Genomic DNA, 19,385 nt, shown 5'->3' with positions numbered 1-19,385 from the left:
GTTTTAATAGGTGATATTATCTTCTGATAACATTATATTTAAATATACAGTAAGATTTAGTAATCTTGTGAAATAAAAGGATTGCAAATAGTAGATTTGCCTCGTTGGAGAAAATAATTAAGTTATGCCTCATACGGCACTTTTTTAATAGGTTCTTGATTGAATATTCTAGATACACCCCTATGTGTGTTCTATGGTTTGTCTGCTATCCAAATTATTATTTTCACCTCTCAAATTTAGAGATGAACTTTAAATTAATTGTTGTGTTAATTAAATTGTCTTTGAAGAAAGATTTCAGATTTAGCAGTTGATATTCAAATACTCTCGATGAGATGGCACGATAAGACATTTCCTGCTGAATAATGAATTAACTTGGTCTATCGTCTCTTAGATGGTGCCACCAGACATCTGGTTTGATTTTATATCATCTGAATATTCTAAAGGCTAGAAGTTGGCAGCTGCACAGTTTTATCAAAGGAATAAGGATTTTTGATTTAAAAAAATACCTAAATAATAATAGAATATAAAACTGATTTGACATTACAAAATTAAAACGAATATGAGCTTTCCAACTTTGATTTTTTATTTCAAAACTACCTCAATACAATTAACAAAGTATCATAAAAATCCACTATAATAAGACAGTGATAATACTAAATTATTGTTAGCAACTATAGAAAACTTAAGCCCTTATAGTTTTGTGCGCATGCGCAACTACTACTGAATAAATCCCCGTTGTCGTTTGGTTGCGTTATACATAAACAATAAAATCGTAAATCTGCCGGTCGTTAATCGAGGAGAAGCCGATTAGTATTCCTGGGACTTGTTCTGTTTATCTTTCGAGACAAAATGATCGCCTTCAGAGACGAAACGTTTGCGTCCTCTGGAGGGGAATCGTGCGATGATTTTGTCGGTCAAAAAACCTTCATTGCGGCAGAGATCTATGAATCTGTTGAAAAAATGAATATTAAATATGGGACTGAATTGTAAGAGAGATAATTACCTATCCAAAATTACATAGGCCAAAGGAACGTCCATACAAATGTCAGGTAGATCGTCGAAAACACGGAAGAAACCTCTTTCCAACTGGTCGCGCGTGATTAAGACACTCGAATCGAATGCTTTCAATAAACTGCAAACAGCCTTCTCGGTGGTTTCACTGTTCGCTTCCAATGCCATCAGAATGGCCTCATAAACCAGTTCGTGGTGGAAGTGAGGTACCTACAAACAATTTTCAAAATATTTCGTGATGGTTAAAGACCTCACCTCGAGTTCCTTTAGGCAGCGCGACGCTTCCTCGACATCCCCGCTGGAAACAAACTCCTGTAGCAGAAGTGACATCTGCCTAGTTAGCGCCTGTACTGGTCTGAGAGGTCCTCCCACTCCCCAGACATTGTCCAATCGCACCAGTCCGTGCTCCATGGACAACAGAGTATCGGCATGCACCAACGCCTCTTGGAAGTTTTTATCGTCGCTCTTACCCTTAATATCGACGATGAAGCGCGGAGGAATGCAGTCGTCGGCGATGGCGCGTGCTATGAAGTTCCCTAAACAAAAGGAAAAAATTATTATTACTGTAAAGTATTTGTTCTATCCTGTTGCGATTTTGTCTCTTCAACAGCTCTGACTTCAGTTTAATAAAGTACTCACCAAGGACAATTGGGGCATCTGGAATATCCAGAATCAAGTCATTTAAGTCAGCCAAAAGGTTCTCAAAGGCCTTGACAATATCAGACTCAGAGAGAACATAGCCATAGAGGTCAGAAATGAGAACAGAAGTGAGTTCTCTGTGAGAGGGTTTGTGGTCCATTGCAATCTCTATTGCTTGTTGAACAAACACATATCGATGATTGGGACTCACAGCCTCCTCCACTGATTGAATCACCTCCTGGATGTCATTGCTTTCAAAGAATTCCAATATAATTGGCTCACACTATAGAACAATCACTTAAATAGGTAATACTTGGTTTGATTGAATTATACCTTTTTCTTTAAATCCTCGCTGGGCAATTCAGGCACAACAGCTTTTAGCTCAATACCACTAGCATCCAGCTCAGAATCAAAATTGGGGTCATTGATATCTTCAATGTCTTCCAAGAGTTCAGAACCAGGTTTACCCCATACTCCTTTGCCTCCAGCACCCCCTTTCTTGGGTAGACCACGTCCGTAGCCGTTGCGAGAGCGACGACTGTTTTTCCAGGACCTACTCAACAAGACGTTTTTAGTAAAGGTAAGGTTTATTTATAAAACAATTAGTATTAAGATCTTGGGGTATTTCAAATCAACTATATTTACCGAGGTTTATGAACAAATGGTCCCACATTTAAGTTCCCCTCCTTGCTATTCTGTCGATGAACCTTCTTAAGCTTGCGCCTTGTTGTCACCTCAACAGGGGCTGCAGTGGCATTTTCATGGGCTGCAGCCATTTCCCTCTCAACTACCTTCTCAATATCCTCCTCCCCTGACAGGGTATCTATGGCAATATCGCCACGATCTCTTGCCATGACACTTTTTGGTTATCACTTAGGGACTTAGTAAGAGGTGGTTTATCAGTTGATTAGTAAGCAGTTACGGGGTCCAAAAGGGGTATGCCCTGGAGGAGTTTCCCTGGTGCTTTGGATTAATCAGGGTGGAGATTAAACAGTGATCTGAATTAAAAAAAATTAAATGCATGTTGATAGATAAATTTTTCTACATGTTACAACACGATTTGCCTAGGTAGTAATGAATGTAAACATTGTGGAACTGGAATATATAATGGTAAAACCTATAAATAAATTGTTTACTAAGCCATGAAACGGCTTGAATATTCAGATTTTTATCCTAGAAATCGTAATCGGTACTTTGAGGAGCGAAATAGTAAACAAAAACAAACCCCAGCTGGCACACGACGGGTGCTTAACTGAAAACCAAAGAAATCAGCCTAAAATGATGAATTAACTTACCACTAACAGAAATACAGTGAAAAGCACTTGTGAACAATACGTTCGATCAACGTTTTTCTTCAAAATACTGGGTTTTATTTAGAAATTCACGTAATACTCCTGCGAGACTACACCGCCATTTATACGCTATAAACAAATCACAACTAATCTAGATGGTTGTAAATTTATTACGCAACATTAGATTGAGAGAAATAGATAGGGTATTGTTGTGTATTATAGAGAGAGAGAATGTGCTGCCGTGGGGGTTTGGGAAGGTATACCGGAAACGGAAGTTAAGATGACAGTGACATATGAACCGTTTGTTCTGCTGGTGAGGTCTGGAAGTACTAGGCGTTTTCCATTGGGTGTCAGAAATAGGATTGCTACACCAAACTCGTCAAACAGGAACGTGATGTGTTTTATTAATAAACTTAGAATAAACTTATTTCTACTGTGTACAGAGTATGATTGTTACCAGTTGGAGTACATGTGGAGGGTGCGAGGCCCGGAAGAGAAAAGAGACCGTTGGTGATGTGATCAACGGTTTTATATGGTTTGGATCGAACTATCCAGAATGTATTTCCGGAAACCGTTACGGAAAATGTTTTCCCGGCGTTGTTTTAGTTCTCTACAGAACCGAGATACTGCTCTGGTTCGCAGTGCACTGTCACTGTCATTATTAGACGAGTGACACTGCACGCGCTGCTGGCTCCGCCACACGTTCTTTTTTCACTTGTAATTTCAGATCAAATCGTGTTAACTTAAAAAGTAATTTGATTATTATTAATATGATTTAAAAATTGCGTGCGTTTATGTGTAATAAGTGATAACATTTTTTAATCTTAAATCAGAAGTCGATAAAAAGCGAACTATTAGGTTGTTCGGAAAGTAATTTCGTTTTTTCCCGACAGAGGATTTAATGGTATTTTTTTGCACTTAACCTCACACTTAAGCCATATAATTTTTATATGCTTTGAGAGCTCATATAACAAGGCTTGTGTGTGAAACATTTCAATTAATTCTACGCAGTAGTTTTTGGTTGGTGCCCTTTTAAATATGGAGAGCGATAAGCAGCATTTTCGACATATCCTACTGTTTTACTACAGAAAGGGTAAAAATGCTGTTCAAGCCAGAAAGAAATTGACCGATGTGTATGGAGAAGGTGTGTTGACAGTACGCCAGTGTCAGAACTGGTTCTCTAAATTTCGATCTGGCAATTTTGATGTCGAAGATGCACCACGTTCGGCAAGGCCGGTTGAAGCTGATAAAGACGCCATAAAGGCATTAGTTGATGCGAACCGTCGAATAACAACACGTGAGATCGGATTGAAGTTAAATTTATCGAATTCAACAGTTTATGACCACTTGAAAGGCCTGGGATTATCCTCGAAGCTCGATATATGGGTTCCCCATGTTCTCACAGAGAGAAATCTGTGTCGCCGCATTGACGTCTGCGATTCGCTTCTCAAACGTGACAAAAATGATCCGTTTTTGAAGCGCATCATTACTGGGGACGAAAAATGGGTTGTATACAACAACGTCAAACGCAAGAGGTCATGGAGCAAAAAAGATGAATCGACTCAAACCATTTCCAAAGCCGATATTCACCAAAAAAAGGTGATGCTGTCTGTTTGGTGGGATTTTAAAGGAATCGTTTTTTTTGAGCTTTTACCGGATAACACAACGATTAATTCGGAAGTCTACTGCCAGCAGCTGGACAAACTGAAGGATGCACTTCAACAGAAAAGACCCGAACTAATCAACAGAAAAGGTGTAGTGTTTCACCAAGACAACGCGAGACCTCACACAAGTTTGGTCACTCGCCAAAAGCTTTTACAGCTTGAATGGGACACAATGCCACACCCACCATATTCTCCAGACCTGGCACCATCGGATTATTATTTGTTCCGGTCACTCCAAAATTTTTTAGACGGTAAAACTTTCATCTCAAATGATGAGGTCAAAAACCACCTCGATCAGTTTTTTGCCAGCAAAGACAAAAAATTTTATGAGCGTGGAATTATGCTACTACCAGAAAGATGGCAAAAGGTGTTGGACCAGAACGGCCAATATATAATTTAATAAAGCATTTGTTTATTATACGAAAACTGTCATTCATTTTCACATAAAAAAACGAAATTACTTTCCGAACAACCTAGTAGAACAGGAAGTTATTGTGGTTAGAACGTCAATTCAAAATGGCTGCTGAAGGACAAGTCCTAAATTTGTATTCAAATCTGAATAATATACGAAGGTATAACTAAGAATTTTTCCCTAGAATTGCTTTATAAAGAGCAACTAACAATCCTAGTTAACTTTGTGAATTAAGTGTTCAATGTTTTAGTTAAATTTGGAGAGTTTGACGTCACTAAGAGTTTAAAGTTAGCTGAAAATACTGCCATTTAAAATTTTTAAACATTGGTAATGCTTCCCATGTCCTTCCTGATTTTGACGTATGTTCTAAAGTCACCAAAACTAAGGAATACTTATTCTTTAGTCTTTACGTCTAATTTCCGATGTGGGGTTATGATGGATTTGTTTATGTTTTCAACTAGTTGTTGATAATGATTATTATTAACTATTTAATTAATTTTTACTGATAATCAAAACCAAGCCGTCTTTTGATTAAAGGTCAAAAGACACTTCCGTACTAATGTTATTGCCATCACCATGCATATAATAAAGGAAAATTTTGCAGTGAAAAAATTTAAATTGTTTTCAAAATTAACGCCACAAGCTAGTGACAGCACCATAAATCATCAATTAAACCTCCATTTAAAACGAACGTCGTACTCAACCTTGCATAAATCGACCCAAACAAAAGTTGGCAACCAAATAATAAATTATGTCAAAATCGGCAATGGCCCCAAAACAGTTCTGTGCTTCCCAGGCGCACTTGGATCAATATGGAGCGACTTCAAACCACAAATTGAGGGTCTGGACAAGAACCATTTTACCATAATCGCCTGGGATCCTCCTGGGTATGGATTAAGTAGACCACCAAACCGGAAATTTGATCAAAGGTTTTATGACCGTGATGCAGATTGTGCCTATCATTTCATGAAGGTACCTAAGAGTTTTTCCCAATTTGGGGTACAAATTATACAATTTTAGAGTATTGGGATTGCCAAATATTCCTTGTTGGGTTGGAGTGATGGGGGGATTTCGAGTTTAATATTGACTGCAAAATATAACACTGTTGAGAAGTTGGTTGTTTGGGGGGCAAATGCTTTTGTTACTTCAGATGATATTGCCTTATATGAAAGTATGTTTATAACAAGTTCAATGCACAAAAGCAAACAAACCTTTTCTTAGAAATTCGGGATTTAAGTGCATGGTCAGAAAAAATGAAAAATCCACTTATCAAACTCTATACTGAGAAGGGATTGACTGTTATGTGGAATGAGTGGTGTGACACAATGATTAAAATTTATGAAAATGGAGGAAACATCTGCAATGTCAGTCTTAAGAACATTACATGCCCCACATTAATTTTGCATGGGGATAAAGATCCTCTGGTCCCTGAAGGGCATCCTCTGCATCTACAAGAAAATATTAAAGGCTCCAAGTAAGAGGATTAAATGGTGTTTTTGAGATTAAATACATCTTTGTATTGCAGATTACATAGATATCCTCAAGGAAAACACAACATACACTTGAAATATGCAGACGGTTTTAATAAGATTGTTTCAGAATTTTTATTAGATAAATGAGAAAAAAATGTTTGTTTATTGCTTACTTTAACTCTTTTTCTATTTACATTTTAAATAGCTTAAACTTCTTAAAATATTGCTGAACATCCTCTTTTTTATAAGGCTTAACTGCAAGGCAGGTTGGAATATTTTCAGGCTGTTCTATCCACAGTTTATGCTTCACACCCTCTTCTTCCAATTTTTTGGTTAAATTAACTAGACTCTGCTCATCAGATGCTTCTAGCACTACTTTGTGCATACTATCTAAGTCTTTTAAATATGACATTGTCTGTTCATCTTCATAGAAGAGGTGTGTAACTGCAGTAACAGCATGGCAAGCTTGGGCTAGAATTGCTCCTACTGGCCATTTCAGGTCTTTTAGTAAATCACCTCGTACAACTATGTATTGGACTATTGTGGTCATTTCTAGACAGTTTTTAACAAAAGCAAAATTAGATGAAATTGGCGATATTAGACTTATTGGTTGGACAACCTTTTAGGTTTCAGAACTTCTCAAAATTTCCTTATTTAATTTGGAGTAGTTGTGAACATTTTACATTTCAAGTGAAAATAAAATATATCAATCTAAATAAATGGAACATGGTACTGATTACTGTGTTAATGATATTTATGAAGTGTTCAGACAGTGACAAGAGATGACAGGAGAGTGAAGGCGTCTTTGATTACAAAGCAAACGTTACTGATAGAACACGCGCACTAATGAACATTATACTTGTACTAACAGTCAAGATTAATACGTTAGCAATAACTGGATGGCTTGATAATTTTCTGCCTTAGAAGTTTTGTTTTCGTTCTTCATTTCGAAATTACTCAATGTGACTAATTATATGAAAATTTGTTATATATTTCAAACATTCTTGACATGTTGTCTACGTTTACTACCTATATCACGGGGCAGTCACATCTTTACTCTACTTACTCCGCAAATTCGTGAGTAGAAATGTCAATGTCATTGTCCTCCCCCTCCAACAACTTTCTACCACAACAGGCAAAAAGTGAAGCTGCTCTGCTCTGTCATTTTGTAACATGGCCGGTCCATGTGGTTTTTGAGTGCGAATATTTTCTTGATTTTCCATTGGAAGAAGTTGATTTCCTTGTTGAAAACTAGTTAAAAATGAAGTTAAACGTGTCCTATCCAGCCACAGGCTGCCAGAAGCTCTTCGAAGTGGTGGACGAACACAAAATCCGAATATTCTTCGAAAAACGCATGGGTCAAGAAGTAGAGGCCGATCCATTAGGTGACGAATGGAAGGGTTATGTGTTGAAAATCGCAGGAGGAAACGATAAGCAAGGTTTCCCCATGAAGCAGGGTGTGTTGACTAACTCCCGAGTGCGATTGCTGCTTTCTAAAGGTCACTCCTGCTATAGACCAAGGAGGAACGGCGAACGCAAGAGGAAATCCGTTCGGGGCTGTATCGTAGACGGAAACCTGTCCGTATTGGCCTTAGTAGTAGTTCGCAAGGGTGAGCAAGAAATCCCTGGCCTTACGGATACCACAGTACCCCGCCGTCTTGGACCCAAACGAGCTTCTCACATCCGCAAACTTTTCAACTTGAGCAAGGAAGATGACGTAAGGCAATACGTAGTCAAACGCCCTTTGCCCTTGAAGGAAGGCAAAAAACAAAGGTACAAGGCTCCCAAAATTCAACGTCTTGTAACTCCAGTGGTGGTTCAGAGAAAACGTCATCGTTTGGCTCTTAAGAAGAAGAGGTGCTTGAAACGCAAAGAGGAGGCTGATAACTATGCCAAGTTGCTGGCTCAGAGGAAGAAGGAGTCCAAGGCTCGCAAAGAGGAGGCCAAGAGACGCCGTTCTGCCAGCACAAGAGAGAGCAGATCCAGCACCCATAGCAAATAAGAAAAAATATTCCTATTTGCTATTGGAGCTTTTCTGAAAATTCTTATTAGAAATGTGAAATTTCAGAAAAAATAAATTTTCTTTTAAGTATTTGTTGTTTCTTTATTTAGGGCTTTAAAAACAAGCAAGTGTAAATTAGTCAAAGTAATGACAACAATACATTTGCGTATAACAGTTCCTCCTTATATCTCTAGTTCAAGTTAGGTACTTGCAAAGACACTTCCTTGCGATTTGTGAACGTTAGTTTTCTCACAACCTCATACGAAAATGAAAAAAAGTTTACCCGGAAAGAACTCTAATTCCAATCGGCAAGGTGGAAATTCGGCTTCAACTTTGTAGTTACAGAATAACTTTCCATAGTGGTTTATTAGGTGATGCTTTTGATACTCAGTAATAATTGATTACAAATTATTATCAAAATTGATATTTTTGATCCACGTAGGATGTAATTAAATTATTGCTATTTTTTTTACCAGAGTGGTTATTGGGTTGTTAATACCATTGATTAATTTTTTTAACACTTGCGGGTGTTAACATTTGTTTTCGCAAGTACTGTCTCCATTTGATACTTTTATTTTCATAGTGGGATGTGGTAAAATTATTATATTGAATGTTAAAGCAATTTTTGCCCGAATTTTACTATGCATACACATCGAGCATTTGTATTTTATCTAAATAAATATTTCGACGTTGCCACATTTCCTTCGCGTAGCACTTTGTTTATTTATTATGTGGTTTTTAATTTCTTTATTTAACCCGAAACAAAAAGAGACAAATATAACCTATTGGTTTCTGTACAAATAAATGTCAAATATTTGAGTGATACTGACAGTACTGACATACATTTCGAAAATTCCACATTAACATTTGTCGGGCAAGAGTGGAAAATTTAGAAAATTGGTCCAGTTTTTTTCCAATTTTTAGTTTTCTGTTAATTTTAATTCTCGTAACAATTCCCTTAGCTGGAGTCATAATAGTTCGGTAAATAGATTCAAAAAGCCACACCTATCAACTCCAATTAACCGGACAATCAGTGAAATCATTGTAGTGTTGGTCAATTTTGAACATTTGAAAGAGAAAGGAAAACCTAATTTTGAACAATTAATTGCCTGTCTTCGAGGCATACTTGCGGTCTGAGAAACAATCACAACGAAAAGAACACATTCAGTTTTAGTTTACTTTTACTTTCCTATTCTAAAAGAGGTGAGCACCACACATATTTCAATACTCCTCACTTAAGTGAGGGAAAGTTAACTCACTCCTTATCATTATATTATGCCGATTTAATTAATTATAAATTCACAATAAACATTTCCAAGTGGCGATTTAATTGATTGTTTAACTATGTTTCTATATAGTTATTACATAACAATGTGTTCCTCTAATTTTACTGGGGATATTTTAACCACAGTAATAAATAACTTTATCTCTCTTATTGTGGTAAGATTTGTCCATGTAAGAAACCAACCATATTTGCTTCAACGAAAAATGATTAGTTAAAGCCTTCAATACAATTGCCATTCATGATTTATCGAATTAACGGCTCATAATATACATACCATTCATTGTTAAACAATTTCAACAGTGACCAATTCTGGGTAATTAAGCAGTATTTGATAAGGTCTTTGTGTGAATAAGCACTGAGTTTAATCCTTAATTGTTATAGTATTGAGTGAAAGCATGGATGCCCATCATCATATGGTTGAAGACCATGATATGATGAATCATCAAGGCCACACTGTGATGCCCACAGACCATAGTATGCATCATGACATGGGCCAACATGATAGCTCAGGGCATAGTATGGGACACTCCATGGATATGATGAACATGTGGGTAAGTTAAAGTAAAATATGTGCATTGTTTTTCTACTCATTTATTTTGTGTCTAATTAGTTTCAGTTTTCAACAAGTGCTACAGTTTTATTTGAGCCATGGCATTTTACCACAGTAGGTGGCCTTATAGGCAGCATGATAGGAATTTTCATCATGGCTGCACTGTATGAAGGCCTAAAATATTACAGGTAAATAAAACTTAGTGTTTTTAATTCAAAAACTACTCTTAAATCCTTCTTAGGGAATTTTTGTTTTGGAAAACCTACAATTCCCTGCAATACAGAGCTGTATCGTTGCCAGATAAGGCATCCAGTGTTATAGAAGAACCTCAAGTTGTCCAGTAAGTATCACATTGTTTTAATGGTTATTTACTTCTGCACTTTCACTCATGCATATTGAAACAGTGGTCTGCCTAAATTTAGGTGTTTTCATGTGCCTAAAATTATGTTTGTGGATTCGCTACAAATGTTGATTTCAAACTATAAAAAAAAATTCGTTTTTTTTTTAACAGTGCGGTTGGCGAAGTTGTCCATAAACAAGCGTAAGTTTATTTTCCTTCTTTGGGATGTAGCTTTCTTATTTCTGTACATGTATGTACTTTACAGTAGGCCCTTTAGTTGTGTGTGTTTCTCCTTTATGTTGTCCTTGGTAATTTCACTTCTAGCACCATTATTAGATGTTTGTAGGTTGGTTGGTGCGTTGTTTGCCGCTTCAACTCCTTTTTCTGCTTTAATGTGAGAGAATAAACTTTAGCATGGGAACATTGTCATTCTTAATTTCAAGGAGGTTGAAAGGGGAATATTGTCAGCGCATGTCTATTTTTTTGCAAGTTTTTCATTGAAAAAAAAACAATTTAATAGGGTAGCTTTTTTTAAATTAAAACAGAAAGCCAAATGCATCTTTTACTACTTTGTTGAAGTTATAGGAATTGGGCAGAATTTTAAAACTTCACTTCCACGAGACCTTGAGCTTAACACATCCTCTGCTTTATGCCCTTCTTTGCAAAATCTGCACAATTAACTTAGCTATCAAAATTTTGAGACAATCTTCTTACAGGCCTTCGATGCTTAGCAAAATCCACTTCTACCAAACATTTCTGCACATGATCCAAATGATCCTCAGCTACTTCCTGATGCTGATCTTCATGACGTACAACGTATGGCTGTGCATAGCTGTCGTTTTAGGGGCTGGAGTCGGCTACTTTCTCTTCGGTTGGAAAAAGTCGGTCATAGTCGATGTCACAGAGCACTGTCATTGACAAAAAAAAAATGATAGTTAGGCGCAACACACCGTATTAAATATGACGTAACTTTATTATGGGAGGTGCAGGATCATTCCAGAAGGAAGTTTGCTTGTTTTCCTTTGAACGGACGATAAAAGATCTGATTTTTTCGTATTGAAATATCTCACTTTTCTGCTTCCCAATTAAATTCCCTCTCCCCAAATAATAATTTGACATGACCTATCATACCTATCCAGACTCCACATATAAGAAATTCTCTAATGAGCGTTTCTACACTATTTTCCTCTAGCATGTAAGTGATATACCCATTTATATATTTTGTGGAACATTTCCCAATGAAATCTACACATTTCATCTTGGGAGTTATCATTCTTGGGGACAAACAGAGGCGGCGACCCGCAGGTTGTTTTCAGCCATAATCTAGCGGGGTCATTTAAGGTCTAAATTTGATTTAAATATTAAGAGTAATTTGTTATTTTTCTTGTTTTTTATGTATTGTTATAAATGAAAATATATTGTCATGCAACAATGGGGTGTTTGGACTTGAAACAATTGATTTAATAATAGTAAATGTGTATGTATATTTATGCAAGAAACAATATGACAAGGAAAATTAGATTGATACATGTATATAAGTGATTTTATATAATTCTTAGGTACATGATTTCAGGTAAGTACCTACACTAGAATACAGCTTAAAAACACCCAACTATATACGTATATACCTAGATGTCGCTAGGCGCTAATAGTCACAGTATACATCTCTGAAATACGGGTATAAATAAATTAAAAAATACATAGATTTATGTAAATTGCGTACATTATTCTCTTAGCGATAGGAAGGACTTGCAGCCTTAGGTGATAGTGCTGAAGATTGGACCACAGTAACAAATCATAATAGAGATCAACATACTCTCTGCCTTTAAATTTATCAGGCGCATTCGCCATGATATCGGAAAAATTACTTAATTTTTACCTATAGTAATATTGTTCACTATTTCAATATCGTAAATTGTCACGATATTGCTAGAATAGTGTTAATTTTTCTGAAATTCCAATCCAAAATACTCCCACTGAAATTTGGATAATACCAAGAGCATTTGCCATAATGTCAAAAAATATATGTGATGGGAAAGCTCTTTTTACAAAAATAGAGGTGGGCAGAGATATGAAAGTGTGCCATATAGTGTAGATATTTTTTGGTTGAATGAAGACACTCAGTTACACACACTAAAATAAATGAAATTTAAACAATAATTACAAAGTTTAAACTAGAACATTTTTTTCTTAACAGCAGTAAATCTCTCCATATATGCATCATACCCCTCAATATTGGCCAGATCTTTGAGCTCAAATAAATTCCCCTCTAGGGCCAGATTTGAAACTTTACTCTCAGCCAATAGTCTTGAACTAATAGCCCCTAAAGTTAAACAGTTTTCCTGCAACCGTAATATTTTAAGTCTGGGACAATTGGCTATTTCTGGAGAAAGGCTTGATATTTCATTTCGATTTAAGTTTAATTCTGTTACAAATAAAGAACAAATTTCACCAGGAATGATTGAAATAGAGTTGCCAGATAAATCAAGCAAATCCAAGTGTTTAAGCCCACAAAATATGCTGGGAAGTTGCTTAAGCTGGTTGTTGCTTAAAATTACTTGCTTCAAATTAATCAAATTGGAAAATGTTCTAGGTAATGTGGACAAACTGTTGTCACTAGCGTTAAAAGTTTCCAGTTTGGTCAGCGCCCCTATTGAGTCGGGTAGTTTCGTCAGCTTGTTTTTGCTGAGGTTCAAGTGTCGCAGCTGCATGAATTGACTGATTTCCGGGGGCAAAATCACGAATTTGTTGTCCGAGAGGTCCAGCGTCCTCAAACATCCCTCTAGTTGTTTGAAACCGGGTGGAAACTGGTTAAGTTTGCCCGGGGAAACCTTCAAAACACCAGTTTTCTGTGCGGTTTCCATGTGTTGTTTCAAACCCGAATTGCCCATTATACCTCTGCCTAACAGAAAAAGTGTCAAATTTTGATTGGAAAAGCTCAACTTTTGCACTTTGATATAGTTTTTAGTTAAAAATCATCACTAGAGAGAATTTAATGGAATAAAGTTTACAAAAAGGGGCATTTAAAGGGCCTTATGAACGTAAACAAAGATAGTGACGTTTGCCGTTATTTTTATGACTTTAACGATCTTACTACAACAGCTGAGAATTAGTATTGACAACACAGCAGATGGTGCTAGTATTAATGTGGGTCCTTTTATTATTTTCGTATATTAATAGATTAAAGATTTGTATTAAATATAGTTTTAATTTGAGAAATTAATCTAATCCTCACAGTGTTGCTGTGTTTCCATCGTAAATAATGCCTTGACGTTGATCTGAGACACCCAAACACAAAATGTGTGTATTGCATCAAGAGGCAAATAATATAAATCTTCAAGAAGGTCCGCTAATTTTTGTTGCTTCTCTATTATATGATTACAAGAAACTAATGTCACACATTTTATTAATCTCCAATCGCTTCATAGTAAGTTATCAAGATTTATCTTTAACTTGGTCTACGTGACTTTTCAAAAATACGGGTCAACAATTTGAAGTTAAAACCCGCCCGACGGCCTTTCCCGATTGAAAATTCTCAGATAGAGTCAAGCATTATACACTGCCAGTTATTTGTACTGTTTTTGTGATTTTACCAATTAAGGAAGTATCGTTATTTCCCCGGAACCCTGAATTATCCTGCTTAGCGAATAGGGGAAATAAAAACGGCTGGAAGACGTCCTTGTTGGTATTACACTTTTTGAAATTATGCCAAACACTATTGAAATCGAGTCTGCTTTCGAAGCGGCGATAAGGTGAGTCGATTAGGAAATATTTAAAAAACTTTCTTATTTTTCAGTAAAATTGCACGTTGAAAGGGTATAATAATGAAATTAACTGATCAAATCGTGGTTTCAACAATTAACTGAATTTAACCATTTAATTAGAAATGTTATATTTCTTAGGTTAGAACTCACGGTTTATATACAGGGTGTCCGGAAAGTCAATATCATAAATTCTAAGGGTTATAGAGAACGCTAAAATAATGCTACTACTTCATATAAAAAAGTTCCAAGGGGCCTTCGTTATCAAGTTATTTGCTTTCTAAGTAAGAAGTTAAAAAATGTGCTTTTGTCCTAACTTTGAGACAATGTTCATCGTAACAATAAAAGTTAGACCATTTAAATAACTTATAGTTGTGCTTATTTTCATATTTATATAGATGTTTCACATGCCTTTTTTATACAGAGAAAGTCAAAATTCCTCATTTAAAACATTCATTTCTTTAGTAAATTGACAAAATCAGTTTTTTTTCATAATTTTCTTACAAAAAAAGTATATTAGCAGTTTATTGTAAAATATGGCGTGTATTACAGCTAAAGTTATTAACAGTGTTCGTGTCAATATTCAACGTCAACAACATACTTAGTTTAATAATATTATGAAGTTTAGCAATGAAGATTGTGCAGATATGCATCTAATGTTCAGATGTGCAGAATCTAATATTGTCTTGCTGTCCAAGATGCTCATATTGAACATTCTTGATAACTTTAGCTGTAATATATACCATTTTTTTTAAATAAACTGCTATTTTATTTGATTTCTAATTGTTGGCATGTATAGTGTATGTTGATAATAAAATGTAATTTGCTGAAAAACAGTATGAGATATTGATAAAAACAATGTTAACCTTTTTGTAGGAAAATTATGAAAAAATCAACTCATGGAAAAAAGTACTGGTTTTGTCAGTTCACTAAAAAAATAAATGAGTTTAAATGAGAAATTTTGATTTTCCCTGTATTGTAACTTAATGTACTTTCCTTGAATGTTTTTAGTTTTTTTTACATTACTAATTAGTTCTAATTTGCTTTTTGCAGTATGTTGCAGCAGCATAAAAATAAATAATTTTTTATATTTTAGGTGTTTGTAGTTTTTTTTTCGTCAGTTTAGCAAAACACGAAAGTCTCAAATTTTTTTAGCTATAGAAAAATTAAACACTCAATGAAAAGATTGACGAAATTTCAGCTCCCCTTCCCTCACAGTGATCCACTTTACTGCCCAGTGGGCCGACCAATGCCCCCAGGTCAATGACGTGTTAGACACCCTAGCCCAGCACCCTGAGTTCTCAAAAGTCCAATTTTATGCCTGTCCTGCAGAAGAGCTGAGCGAATTATCTTTGAAATATCATATAGAAGCTGTGCCCACAGTAATCCTATTCCGGTCCGGCAAGCAAATTGACCGGGTGGATGGGGCTGATGTGGCCCAAATAACCGAAAAAGTCAAGCGGCATAACCCTACTGATGAGAAGTTGGCATCGGTGGAAGAACGCCTGAAAAACTTGATTAATCAGGCCCGGGTGATGTTGTTCATGAAGGGTGATAGACACATTCCGAGATGCGGGTTTAGCCGGAAGATTATTGAAATTTTGAATGAGATAAAGTGAGTGTTTGAAGTGTGGTTTTGCATTGAGTCATTGTTGAGAGTCATTGTAGAGTTCCTTATGAGACTTTTGATATCTTACAAGATGAAGATGTGAGGCAAGGCTTGAAGGTTTACTCAGATTGGCCTACATATCCCCAATTATATGTGAAAGGGGAGCTGATTGGAGGTTTGGATATTGTAAAGGAGATGTTGAGTAGTGGAGACCTTGTAGCGACTTTAAAAGGAGATGAAGACAATTAGAACTGCAAGTAACATTATGTTTCTAATTTTGTGTTTGTTTATTTAGGACATCAATTCCTGTTTATTATTATTATTAATATAAAAAAAAAATTAGTGCTTCAACTTGTGACTGGTCCCAAGTCTTGTACCTTCCTTGTGGGCAGCAAAATAGCTGCCACAACCAACACTAAAGAATAACATTTTTTACCTGAATTTAACTCCAATGCTCACACTTACCTAAATGATTAACTGCAAAAAATATGAATATATAATCACAGTAATTATAGTATACGATGCCCACTAAATTTGATCCGATCATAGCCCCCATTCTTCCAAACATAAGGGAAACTGCTAATGCCATTGCTCTGATACTCGTCGGATATAAATCTACTGCAAAAGCATTTACTACTCCAATCATAGAAGATATGAGCAAATAGACTCCACATAGAGTTAGAATTGTTTCATAACCATAGACGTATTGGGCCACCAATCCGCAACATGCAGTCACCACAGTGCTTCCTATTAATATTTTCTTTTTTCCTATTTTGTTTATAAAAGTTCCTATAAGAATGTATGCAATTCCTATCCCACAGCCTATTAATAGAACTACCAGAAACACGTGGGTATCAACAGAATCGTCGCAAAAGTCCTATAAAAAAACTTGCATGACGTTTTATAGTTACTGTTTTATGATTCATTTTTACCTCGATTAATGTGACGTTATTGTCAGTCCTCCAAAATAATGATTTATAAGGTATAAAGTAGGACTTTTGAAGCCTCAGATTGTCAGTGTTTTCACTGCCGCATAAAGTTACTCCTGCATTTGTCAAGCTTTCTGCCTGCTTTGAGAGGGTGTTCAGTATCTGTGGGAACCACAAAGATAGGGCCGAAGCCCTAAATTCCAGCAATAAAATGTTTTTTAATTATTGACCAACTTACGATAGAAAGACCCCAAACTGCAGATAACAAATGAGCAATGTTTTAACAATATATCGCCGCCCAAACAAGGTCGTCGTCTGGCTCCACATCATTTGAAAGAAATTCCTATTTTCCTCCACTTTTTCAACCACAATTTCGTCCATGATTATTGTGGACACCGGGTATTCGTGGGACTTTTTTCCAGTGTTGTACACAAACATTTTAGTGAGAATTTTCAAGGTATGATCGTGTTTACCTTGCGACAACAGAAATTTCGGGCTGAAAACAAGTTTTTGGAGTTGTATAATAATTTAAGTTTGATAAAATGGAAAACCTTTCAGGCAATAAAGACAAAAGAGCAGCTACTATTAAGCTGGGGATTGCGTAGGCGATAAGGAGGAGCCTCCACGGCCGAAAGTCAATCCCTAGTCCCTCCACGTGGTAGCTCCATTTGTGCGGTAAGATCGCCCAAGCCATGCCTTCAAAATTTTTAAGAAATATTCTAAAGAGATATCACAATCGTATGTTCGAATTTAAAATTGTAGCCCGCATATTTGTTGTAATTCTTTACTTTCCTGTCGTGACAGGAAGGCCGTTTATCTATAAAATTTTCAGTAATTAAAATACTCTTGTATACCTAGGCAGTAAAAGAATTATTTTACAGCCTAGACTTTAAAAGTGATACTTTGCAGCCTGTTTTGCCATTAAAACTTTGTTTTTTCTCTTAATCGTTGAAATAACATATCACGATTAATTCATTTTAGAACCTGTCGTGTGCCTTCACCACTTGGTCAGGAATATTAAAGCTTAACGAATTATATTTAACGAGTGAGTATAAAATATCTTCTATTTGATTTTAAAATTTACAGTTCGTTGATGCATTCTCAAGGATATTACTTATAATTCGTAATCGACTCCCCATGTCGCCACTATTTTGCTATGAATATTTTAATTTGAAGAAATACTGTTATTCTGAGATCTTTTAGTAATAAAAAAATCATACTTCCGGATTATCGAATTGAATTTGCTGTTTCGTCTTCTTATCAATCCCTATTCATATAAAAATTTCAACATGAGTTATTTCGCCATTCCATGCATAGAATTTTCAGCTCTTCAATTCTTTGAAGGCAACATTATTTGCCTTCACCTTTTTGTCATGAATATATTTTGATATAACAAAAGTGTTTTATAGAAGTTCGTTATAATATTTTTCACTTTAAAATCAACACAACTTTCTATAGTGAAAATCAACAGTTTCTTACCGGGAATATACATTTGTCCTACAGCCACAAAAGAGCTGACCCAAGTAATAACTTTGGGCCTGTATTGGTTATCGTGAAATTCTCCCGCGAATGGATATATGATGGAAGAAGCTCCACCAATCCTGTAATAAATTACAATGTGCATTTTTTCACTCTCACGTAATTTACAAAATAAATTGCACCAAAACCCGCGCATCATTGTTTTCCTCTTGTTTATGTAAGTATGTAGTTTAAAGCAGGTCTATAAGTGTGTGTTTAATTAAGCCATTTATTCCATATGAAGATAAATAATGGAAAACACTTCTCGAACATAAATAGCGGACTTACAATGCTCCGTTCATATATCGCAGCAAGATTAACAACCAAGTGGCCGACACCATGCTGCACCCCAATGTGATGAGAGAGCTGGTTATTAGGCAGAAAACTAGAATATTTTTCCGCCCATGTGCGTCCGCCATGAAACCCCAAAAATAAGATGTTGTTATGATTCCCAGGAAGGTAATGGAGACTAAAAGCCCTTTGCTCGAAAGAGATAAATTCAAATCGCATTGCGCTGCAGGGATTATGAAGGACATGTTCATGCTCTCCACAATGACGCACATAAGGCATCCTCCGGTTGCCAATATGACGAAGAGGTTGTACTTGCCATAGCCTAATTAATTAATCATTGATTGATGGATCTATTGAGGATTTATCTACCTACCAGTTAAAGTCACAGCCTCACTGTATAGTTTGGTTTCTTTCGCCTCTTTCATTGGCTCAGTTGACGCTATATGAGGTTGTTCGCATAAGACTGGCGATTTATGTAAAATATGCGAGAATTTTAAATAAATGTGAATGTAATCTTTACAACTTGTATAGTAAGGTCTTTGTCAACAAAAAAACGCAGTATCATAGTTTGATTGCGATCAAGTCAGTTATTATGGTAGTTTTGTTCTTG

The 19,385-nt window shown here is 36.0% G+C and overlaps 8 protein-coding genes across 11 annotated transcripts; 4 read left to right on the top strand and 4 right to left on the bottom strand.

The window, feature by feature from the left end:
* Positions 1 to 570: 570 nt before the first annotated feature.
* Pdcd4 (Programmed cell death 4) lies at positions 571 to 3,152 on the bottom strand. 2 transcript variants are annotated; one of them, XM_066398457.1, is made up of 7 exons: positions 2,946 to 3,152; positions 2,296 to 2,648; positions 1,984 to 2,203; positions 1,651 to 1,933; positions 1,267 to 1,547; positions 1,004 to 1,221; positions 571 to 949 (listed from the first exon to the last, which is right to left on the bottom strand). In XM_066398457.1, the coding sequence occupies exons 2-7, from the start codon at positions 2,502 to 2,504 to the stop codon at positions 808 to 810; spliced, it is 1,353 nt and encodes a 450-aa protein (XP_066254554.1). In that variant the 5' UTR covers positions 2,505 to 2,648; positions 2,946 to 3,152; the 3' UTR covers positions 571 to 807. The 2 variants fall into 2 exon arrangements, with proteins under 2 accessions (XP_066254554.1, XP_066254555.1); XM_066398458.1 differs by having other exon boundaries at positions 2,296 to 2,522.
* A 2,356-nt stretch (positions 3,153 to 5,508) lies between these two features.
* LOC136414343 (valacyclovir hydrolase) lies at positions 5,509 to 7,071 on the top strand. Its single transcript, XM_066398318.1, has 4 exons — positions 5,509 to 5,990; positions 6,039 to 6,189; positions 6,240 to 6,492; positions 6,544 to 7,071. Exons 1-4 carry the CDS (start codon positions 5,595 to 5,597, stop codon positions 6,635 to 6,637), a joined length of 894 nt encoding a protein of 297 aa, XP_066254415.1. The 5' UTR covers positions 5,509 to 5,594; the 3' UTR covers positions 6,638 to 7,071.
* On the bottom strand, positions 6,576 to 7,040 carry LOC136414353 (putative peptidyl-tRNA hydrolase PTRHD1). Its single transcript, XM_066398331.1, has one exon. It carries the CDS (start codon positions 7,038 to 7,040, stop codon positions 6,681 to 6,683), a length of 360 nt encoding a protein of 119 aa, XP_066254428.1. The 3' UTR covers positions 6,576 to 6,680.
* Positions 7,072 to 7,641: 570 nt separating the features above from the next.
* On the top strand, positions 7,642 to 8,582 carry RpS6 (ribosomal protein S6). Its single transcript, XM_066398560.1, has one exon. The coding sequence runs from the start codon at positions 7,752 to 7,754 to the stop codon at positions 8,490 to 8,492; it is 741 nt and encodes a 246-aa protein (XP_066254657.1). The 5' UTR covers positions 7,642 to 7,751; the 3' UTR covers positions 8,493 to 8,582.
* Positions 8,583 to 9,369: 787 nt separating this feature from the next.
* Ctr1A (Copper transporter 1A) lies at positions 9,370 to 12,099 on the top strand. Of its 2 annotated transcripts, XM_066398563.1 has the most exons (6): positions 9,370 to 9,695; positions 10,159 to 10,328; positions 10,388 to 10,515; positions 10,569 to 10,667; positions 10,839 to 10,868; positions 11,384 to 12,099. In XM_066398563.1, exons 2-6 carry the CDS (start codon positions 10,173 to 10,175, stop codon positions 11,583 to 11,585), a joined length of 615 nt encoding a protein of 204 aa, XP_066254660.1. In that variant the 5' UTR covers positions 9,370 to 9,695; positions 10,159 to 10,172; the 3' UTR covers positions 11,586 to 12,099. The 2 variants fall into 2 exon arrangements, with proteins under 2 accessions (XP_066254660.1, XP_066254661.1); XM_066398564.1 differs by lacking the exon at positions 10,839 to 10,868 and having other exon boundaries at positions 9,375 to 9,695.
* Positions 12,100 to 12,126: 27 nt separating this feature from the next.
* On the bottom strand, positions 12,127 to 13,678 carry LOC136414514 (leucine-rich repeat-containing protein 57-like). The gene has a single exon (XM_066398561.1). It carries the CDS (start codon positions 13,556 to 13,558, stop codon positions 12,842 to 12,844), a length of 717 nt encoding a protein of 238 aa, XP_066254658.1. The 5' UTR covers positions 13,559 to 13,678; the 3' UTR covers positions 12,127 to 12,841.
* A 543-nt stretch (positions 13,679 to 14,221) lies between these two features.
* On the top strand, positions 14,222 to 17,159 carry Grx3 (Glutaredoxin 3). 2 transcript variants are annotated; one of them, XM_066398333.1, is made up of 3 exons: positions 14,222 to 14,419; positions 15,630 to 16,043; positions 16,088 to 17,159. In XM_066398333.1, exons 1-3 carry the CDS (start codon positions 14,373 to 14,375, stop codon positions 16,284 to 16,286), a joined length of 660 nt encoding a protein of 219 aa, XP_066254430.1. In that variant the 5' UTR covers positions 14,222 to 14,372; the 3' UTR covers positions 16,287 to 17,159. The 2 variants fall into 2 exon arrangements, with proteins under 2 accessions (XP_066254430.1, XP_066254431.1); XM_066398334.1 differs by having other exon boundaries at positions 14,226 to 14,419; positions 16,097 to 17,159.
* On the bottom strand, positions 15,820 to 19,278 carry LOC136414355 (synaptic vesicle glycoprotein 2A-like). Its single transcript, XM_066398332.1, has 8 exons — positions 19,149 to 19,278; positions 18,773 to 19,097; positions 18,446 to 18,567; positions 17,518 to 17,662; positions 17,205 to 17,462; positions 16,970 to 17,159; positions 16,503 to 16,914; positions 15,820 to 16,452 (listed from the first exon to the last, which is right to left on the bottom strand). The coding sequence occupies exons 1-8, from the start codon at positions 19,198 to 19,200 to the stop codon at positions 16,385 to 16,387; spliced, it is 1,572 nt and encodes a 523-aa protein (XP_066254429.1). The 5' UTR covers positions 19,201 to 19,278; the 3' UTR covers positions 15,820 to 16,384.
* Positions 19,279 to 19,385: the final 107 nt, after the last annotated feature.

Source organism: Euwallacea similis, chromosome 17 (genome assembly GCF_039881205.1).
Source record: "Euwallacea similis isolate ESF13 chromosome 17, ESF131.1, whole genome shotgun sequence".
In the NCBI taxonomy this organism is placed as follows: Eukaryota; Metazoa; Arthropoda; class Insecta; order Coleoptera; family Curculionidae; genus Euwallacea; species Euwallacea similis.
Note: the sequence above shows the minus strand (reverse complement) of the source record. Positions and strands in the feature narration are given on the sequence as shown.